Genomic DNA, 8,120 nt, shown 5'->3' on the forward strand with positions numbered 1-8,120 from the left:
CCTTCTCTTATATTTTAAATAAATATCTACTAATTAAACTAGTATAATAATAATAAGTATAAACACTACTAAAGAAGTACTTCTCCGGCACAATATAATACTTTGTGGGGCGTAGGATTATAGGGTGTACATACCGAATATACTCTTTATTTTTAATATCCGGCGCTTCGTTTATAAAAAGGTAAAATATAATAATAATAATATTACCCAGAATCTCAATCTTCGGAATAATAACCTCCTAAACTCTATTCTTTATAATTTTATTAACCTCCTATAAATATATTAAAATTTAATTAATTCTAATTAAAATTAATTATTTTTAATTATATTTAAATAATTTTAATTTACATTATTCTCTATTAAAATTTTAAAAATAAAACTTATCTTATATTATTCTAATTTTTTAAATAAGTATATTATTTATTATATAAATATTATATTATTATCTTACTTATTAGTAAGCGTAGGGAGGAAATTTCTATCGAATTCCTAGGGAGGAAGTATTTTTAATATAATTAGTAGGGATAATACTAATAGTAGGTAAATGTAATTAGAATTTTGCAAAGACGTAAGAAGGATAGTGGTAAAGTAGCGGCGGGGAATAATTAAGAATAATTAATATTGGTTGCGCAATATAAATATAAAAGGGTGTAGAAAGGTAGTAATTTATTTAGTGGGGAGGAGTGTGCGTGTGAATGTGCGTGGGGTGTCAGTAATTTGCCCTTCACCTGGCTATAGCTGGAAGCTTGGACTAATTTTGTAAACGACCTAGGTCACACTTGGGCCACCGTAGCTGTGGCCTTTTTCAGTTGTCCAGCCTGAATGCCCCTTGTGCTGGGAAGTACGCATCCAGGACGGCAGCTACGTGCGCACGGCTAGCACCGAGGCCGCTTCGGGTGCCACATTCTTGGCCAATGCTTCTTTCTGATTGGTTGGCTTAGTTGCCCCTAGTGTAGCTGATCTTGACGAACTATCGACTCCACCACTGGGTGCCATTTCCCCTGACATACCTTCTGCAGCGCGAAGGCATGGTTGCCTGGACTGAGACAGACCAGCTCTCCAGGGCCCCTGCTACCTCAACGGCTATAGTACTTACCACGCGCAACTAACCCACCCAGAATCTGCAACGCTTCACGGTTGCTTCATCCCATGATCCAATCTTCTCGAACCCTTCCTTCTTCAGCTTCCACCCGACTTTCTGGTCTACACTAGTGTACTTTCCATAGCTAGACACTAAGTCGAGTCGGTGGTGGCAACTTTTCTGTGCTCTTGATCCTTGTGTTTACATCCCTTCAGTCTTCTCTCCTTACATAGCCTATTTGCTCGGCACTCGATACTACACCAACCGTGCCTTGCTTGTCGATTCTCCTGCCGATCACGCCGACTCTAATTCCACGTACAGCGGGCCTCGTTTCAGGAAAAAGCGTCCTGCCAGTCACTCCCTTTCCCCGACGTTGATCCAACTGGCCACCCTTACCTGACCCATCCCACATCGTGAGAAGACCCGGCCGTTCAGGTACTTCGGCTCCCAGCACTCGGCAGGCTATATTTCTTGGCCTACGAAGCTTCGCTTGACATTTTGTCCCGATTCTCGTCCTACCAGCGCAACGCATCCTGTCTCTCCCCCCGCCACGGGACCGAAGAGAGCCACGCCAGCGTCGATACCCGTCTTGCTGTGCGACACACCCAGCAAGCGGCGAATACTTGTTTGACATCTCGACCTCGCTTGCCCAGCTTGTGTCATCCCATGTCCTCCCTCTCGACCTAGAATCTCGACAAACCCGCCGAACACTGCGTCCCGACCGAGCATTACAATCGCGCCATCAAGGTAGATGGGGGCTTCTAAACGCTTCTCCATCTCCTCTTCGCCATAATGATACCACGACCAACATTTTTGTTGCGGTACATCCTACCCGCCATCGCCATTATACTATGTCTCTTGTACCTTAGCAGTACCGACAACGTACTGCCTAGTGTTGACGTCGCCGCCCCCCAAGGCAAGGCACAATAACCGGAGAAAAGCCCGTGGGAGTACCCCAAGGGAATGGCAACACTGAAGAGCTCATCATCGATCACACATCACCGCCCCCCGCTGATAAGCCTCCCTCCAACGAGCCTCCCGTTCATAACACTCCTGCCAACAACTCTCCTGCCGACGCGACCCCCACCACCACCTCCGGCACCCCGCCTGCCACCTCCAACACCGCACCTGCATCTTCTGACGAGGGTTCTTTGAAATGGAAGCCTGCCGACTTCGCTACCGGTGACCACCCCATCGACGCTCGCGTCCGAGCTGCCGAGAAGGAGTTCAGTGACAGACTAGCAAAGCAGACACACACGCTCGCTGACGCTGCTGCCGCTTACCGTGAACGTCGCGGCCGCCACCCCCCACCCGGCTTCGACAAATGGTACGAATTCGCCAAGGAAAAAGATGCTATTATTGTCGAAGACTTTTGGGATCAGATCTACCACGATTTGGAGCCTTTCTGGGCGCTCAAGCCAGCCCGTATCCGTCATGATGCCTATGACTTTGAGATGCGCATTTCCGTCCGTGACGGCCAGGCCTCGAGTGGGAGCGACTGGTTCTGGACAAAGATTTGGCTGGATTTGATCAAAACCATCCAACACTTGGTTCCTGATCTGGACATTGCCCTCAATGCCATGGATGAACCCCGCATGGTGGTGCCCTGGGAAAAGATTGATGAGTTCATGACAGCGGCGCACAAGACAAGGACCATGAAAGATGCCGCGATTATGGTCGAGAAGTACCCAAAGTTGCCCAATCTTGAGATAAACCCTGCTGAGGACGAAGTTACGCCCAAGAAGGTTTGGGAAGACAAAACCGGTATGTCCGCCACAGGCTCACACATCAGACACTGGATGGACCAATCTAACACAAAGATGACAGGTATCCCAAGTTATTGGACCATCGCTCGTCGCGGCTGCCCCCCCGACAGTTTAGCCCGTACCTCCAGTCTCATGACCGATTTTGACCGCCGCCCGACCATCAATAACAACTTTGCCATTCCGCATACCGAGAAGGGATATGTCTCGAACTACACGTTGAGCACCCTAGTCTGTCACCAGCCTGATCTTCAGGGACTCAATGGTATCTTTGTCGAGCCTCTTTCTATTTCTGCTACCGATACGCTGTTCCCCATGTTCGGCGGCTCCAAGCTGGCCGTCAATAATGAGATTCTCCTCCCTGCACCCATGTACTGGAATGAAGAGGAGCGTTTCATGGGCGAAGAGGGTGCTGACGTGCCCTGGGCTGAGAAGAAGGATGCCGTAGTCTGGCGTGGTGTCGCCACGGGAGGAAAGAACCGCGAGACCAACTGGCGCGCCTTCCAGCGCCACCGCTTCGTGGCCATGAACAACGCCACTAAGCTCGAGCGCGCAATCTCATGGACTGAGCTCCCAGAGAACTTCGACTTGCCCCCGTCCGAATATGGCCTCAAGGCCCAACAGGATGGCAAGCTGGGCGATTGGGTCAAGGGATGGTCTAACGTTAGTTTCGTTGACCTCTTCTGCACCCCCGCGCCTGAAAAGGGCCTCGGATGCAACTACACCGACCCGCACTACACTGTCACGCCGGGCATGAAGATGGCGGCCCAGTTTTACTACAAGTACCTTCCCGACATTGACGGCAACTCCTTCTCGGGCAGATACCTTGGCTTCCTGAGGTCAACATCTCTACCCATCAAGGCCACTGTCTGGAGGGAGTGGCACGACAGTCGTTTGACTGCCTGGAAGCACTTTGTCCCCATGGATAACCGGTATAGCGACTGGTTTGGCATCATGGAGTATTTTGTTGGTTATGGTGACAAGGTCAAGGGCCATGACCAGGTTGCCGAGGCCATTGCTATGGCTGGAAAGGAGTGGGCCGACAAGGCGCTCCGGAAGGAGGACATGCAAGTTTATGTCCTTAGATTGCTGCTCGAGTACGCCCGTTTATCAGCCGATGATAGAGAAATCATGGGTTGGGTCGGTGACCTGATGGGTAGCAGCGGCGCCAAGACTGCTGGTGCCGCCAGTTCGAAGCAACAATAGGAGGCAGCTGAGGTTGATATGGATGCTCGAGTTGGAATTTAGCTGTTACTTCCTTTTATCAGCCTTTCTTTTGGAATATGCCTCCTACAGCCCAGATACTTGGGCCCTTTTGCGGAAGAGAGATGGAGCGCCTCTGTATACTATAATGAGTCATGTGGTCGTCATGTTGAAGTTCACTTCCCAAGGTAGTTAGATTTGTTCGTGGGCAAAAAAATGTTTTAGTAGGTCAATCAAGCAGATCAGGGTCTTCGGTCGATTATATGCTGTCATCAGTGTTTGGGTACATGTCGAACCAGCAATTCGCGCGGACGTCGAAACGATCTCTGCCCCTGACCAATTCTAAGCAGCCGTGGCATTTATATGTGGCGGGCCGAATGTGTTTTTCACATTTCCCCAAACATGTCGGTTCCGAATAGACCACCGAAAGATCGCCGAACGTCTTGAGGTCACCGAAAAACCGAACGACAATGTTCACCGACCGAGTGTTTGTAAGCGGGATGATTAGTCAGCCCAGTCGACGTTGGACCTATTGCTGTGTTATACGATGAAGCGTGGGGAGTTAATGCCGCGCTGATGAACGAAAGGAGTGGAGATACCGAGGTTCCCGATTCAAGAAGCTGAAGAGGCAAAGGGCTGCGGTATGATGTTGTTCCCGCTGGTGAACATTGTCACGAACTTGCAACACGATTTGAACCCTTGTTGGCGACTTAATATGCAATATACTCCCTATGTCCGTTAACACCGTCCATTCAGCTTCAATTCAACCCCAACCCTCTCGAGAGCATTGGCCCTTCAACTCCCCCAAGACGCCGAGCTGAACAAAGTTGACTTGCCGTCTGACAACCACATCCGTATAAGCAAGTAGGCTAGCTGTATCGTGGAGGTTGAAAGAAGCGGAATTGCAAGATATAAGGTTCCAGTCATCGAAATCCTTTGGTGCGAAGCTGAAAACTAAGCTACGAAAGTCTGGTGGGCCTAACAATTGATTTCCACTTGCGGGCGGAAAAGTGAAGTTCTGGGCCCTGCGTTATGATTTGGGGTACAGTATAGTGCATGCGGGGTTTGTATGGGTCCCGCCTGCGGGGAGCACTAACACCGAGACATCCTAACCGGGACTTCCGTTTTGGGGGGTGTCCTGGTATATGTATACTAAGTATTATACAGACCTGGTATATATTGAAGCTGGTCCCCATCACAATACATCTTCGTCTTATATCCTCGACTCGACAATCTTTCATTCTCCTTCCGTTTTGATATATTCCCAGATAATTCTTATCAACCCTTTATAAGATATATAATCACATAGTCATCCATCACAATGGCAGCCCCCTCCGCTTCCGGCCTTAAATACGCTTCCAAGCTCGCCAACCAGCGCGTCCTCATCCTCGGCGGCACCTCTGGCATTGGCTTCGCCGTTTCCGAGGCCTCTCTCGAGGCCGGTCTGCTCGTGACCGTCTCCTCTTCCTCCTCCTCCAAGCTCTCCACAGCCCTGGACCGTCTCCGCTCCTCCCCCGCCTACGTGCCCTCCTCCACCTCTGTAGCTGAGGGCGGCGTCCCCCGCCTCACCGGCTTCACCTGCGACCTCTCGAACCCTTCCACCGTCGAGGCCAACCTCACGCAACTGCTCGACCAAGCCACCTTGGAAGGCCGACACAAGTTTGACCATGTCGTCTTCACCGCGGGCGACGCGCTGGCCTTGACGCCCATCGGGCAGATCACCCCCGAGGGTTACGCGAGGGCCTCCGCCGTGCGCTTCACGGCTCCTTTGATCCTGTCCAAGCTTTTGTCTACGGAAAAGTACTTCAACCACTCGGTCTACAGCAGCATCACCTTCACTAGCGGCACCAACTCGGAGAAACCCGCCCCTGGATGGAGCGTGGTAGCGGGCGTGTGCGGCGCGATCGAGGGACTGGCGAGAGGCCTGGCGGTGGACTTGAAGCCTACGAGGGTCAATCTGGTCAGCCCCGGCGCGGTGAAGACGGAGTTGTTCAGTGCGTTTGGCGAAGGGGAGCAGTTGGAGCAGCTGCTGGATGGGTTCAAGAAGCAGACGCTGACGGGAACGGTGGGCACGCCCGAGGACGTGGCGGAGGCGTATATTTATCTCATGAGGGACCGCTATGTGACGGGGAGGTGCTTGGGCACGGATGGAGGGAGGCTTTTGGCTTGAGTTGGAAGGAGTTGAGAAGGGTTTAGCGATGGAGGAGAACGGGGGCTCGTCTTAAGCTTTCGTTTTGTATCTCTGGTGCATTACACTAGAATTTTCGTATTTTCCCGTCGTAATCATTTCCATCATGTCCGTATCTGAATCCAAACCTCGTATTCGTCATCATCCCACCTCCAATTCTTACCTTACCTATGTATCGAGCGCCCGAGAAACACAAACGTGTGCAATAAACCACCATAGCTCGCTCGCGTCATAACAAAAACATCCCAGACCTCCTTTTCACCCACCTGGCTTACCTCCCTCCCCCTTACCTTCTATCATCAGCAAAAACCTGATAAGCAATGACCATAATCCACACCAAAAACACCGTCCCGACCAGTGCAAACGAGAAAACCGCATACCAACTCTGGCAAATACTCCTCTGCTCCAGCCAGGCGAGTGTGACGAGAGTCTGGCCCGTCGGTTGCGGGTCGGCGCCAAAGACAAACGAATTGCAATTCGAATTGACGCTGCCGTTGGGACCCCAGAGCTGCACGCTAATGACGATCAATCCCACCAGCCAGAGGACGAACAGGATAAAGCCGCCGATCATGACGATGGACGGAAGCAAGCGGCGCTGGAAGATGAGGGCGAGGAGAAAAGCGATAAAGAGGATCGTGAGAGACGAGACGGTGATGAAGTAGGGGAAGTACCTGGTTACCTATGTTAGTGGTGGTTTGGGATGGGCATGTCAAATGAAGAGAGGGAGGGAGGGAGGAAAGCTTGACAGCAAACGTACCATGGTACAGGTAGCAGGAGGATGTTTTGCACATCAATAAACGTCGCAAATACGCCGATAATGGTGCAAGCCGCAATAAGCATGATGAGCATCCACACGTTGAGCTGGATGGCTGGCCAGTGGTACTTGTGTACTCGCTCGACGCCGACGCCGCCGTCGCCGCCAATGCCGCGGGAGCGGTCGTAGACGAGTGAATCGCTCGTTACTGTTGATGCCATGGTTGGCGAAAGGCTGGGCTCGCTGATGATTTTTTTTTTAGAATGACGGCCTTGGAGTTGAATGACAATTGAGTCTGGGGACCGACGACTGATAGAGGGAATTGGATGGGTTGTCGACTGAATGTGAAGATGCTGGTTCCCCCCGAGCTTTCTCCCTCAACAATGCTGGCAACCTTGGACGTCAAGATCTTTTTTCTTGAACCCTTTCCGTGGTCGCCAGCCCGGAACCCCTCGACACTAGACAGTAACCCACACAACCGCCGCGGTGTGTTGCACGTCCTGAGGATGATTCTCCAACTTCCAAACGGACTCCCTTCCCAAGACACTCTGACTTCTCGTTGCACAGCACCACCTGCCAGACTTCAGCTTCCAGCTCTTCTGTAGAGATCTTTCCGCAAGGGGCCAGCCAGGCGTTTGTGGTCAATGTCTAGACCCGGAAGCGCACAACCAATTCTCACGTCGTATCAATGCACTTTTCACTTTGTCGATGTGTGGACGCGCGACAGCTTTGCTTTAAGATGCCTGCCTCTGTAGCGTAATTCCGTGAAATCGAGGCTGTTGTTAGCCCTCAACTATAGTTGAGAACTGGGCTTGGCAGACGATGACAAGAACCGGATTGTAAGGGTTATCAATTAGTCGTCTGTCGTTGAAGTAACCGATTATGGTCTCTGGTATAAAGAATTAGATATCGATCAACTAGAACACAGCTATTGTTGAAGTTGTCGACGATGGTGTTGCTGTTGTTGTCCTGTGAGTCTGGGACCTTGCAGCCTGCCTGGTACGACAGTGGGGTAGAAATTGAAACTTGCTACGGCCGGTTTCCCGTGGCTGGGAGATTTTAGCGAGCCGAACGACAACTAAATTGAACGGGCTGGGAGGTGATGGAAACGGACGGGCATCATTGTTGGCC

At 51.0% G+C, this 8,120-nt stretch overlaps 3 protein-coding genes across 3 annotated transcripts; 2 read left to right on the forward strand and 1 right to left on the reverse strand.

Moving 5' to 3' along the window:
• Window positions 1-1,873: 1,873 nt before the first annotated feature.
• On the forward strand, window positions 1,874-4,344 carry B0T23DRAFT_415197 (uncharacterized protein; the record flags this gene model as incomplete). Its single annotated transcript, XM_062839582.1, has 3 exons — window positions 1,874-1,973; window positions 2,003-2,845; window positions 2,909-4,344. 3 exons carry the CDS (start codon window positions 1,874-1,876, stop codon window positions 4,048-4,050), a joined length of 2,085 nt encoding a protein of 694 aa, XP_062689119.1. The 3' UTR covers window positions 4,051-4,344.
• Window positions 4,345-5,155: 811 nt separating this feature from the next.
• On the forward strand, window positions 5,156-6,369 carry B0T23DRAFT_228447 (uncharacterized protein). Its single transcript, XM_062833840.1, has one exon. It carries the CDS (start codon window positions 5,369-5,371, stop codon window positions 6,215-6,217), a length of 849 nt encoding a protein of 282 aa, XP_062689120.1. The 5' UTR covers window positions 5,156-5,368; the 3' UTR covers window positions 6,218-6,369.
• On the reverse strand, window positions 6,370-7,574 carry B0T23DRAFT_228446 (uncharacterized protein). The gene is made up of 2 exons (XM_062833839.1): window positions 6,993-7,574; window positions 6,370-6,906 (listed from the first exon to the last, which is right to left on the reverse strand). The coding sequence occupies exons 1-2, from the start codon at window positions 7,208-7,210 to the stop codon at window positions 6,522-6,524; spliced, it is 603 nt and encodes a 200-aa protein (XP_062689121.1). The 5' UTR covers window positions 7,211-7,574; the 3' UTR covers window positions 6,370-6,521.
• Between the last annotated feature and the right edge of the window lie 546 nt (window positions 7,575-8,120).

Source organism: Neurospora hispaniola, assembly GCF_033458365.1.
Source record: "Neurospora hispaniola strain FGSC 10403 chromosome Unknown B0T23scaffold_8, whole genome shotgun sequence".
Lineage (NCBI taxonomy): Eukaryota > Fungi > Ascomycota > Sordariomycetes > Sordariales > Sordariaceae > Neurospora > Neurospora hispaniola.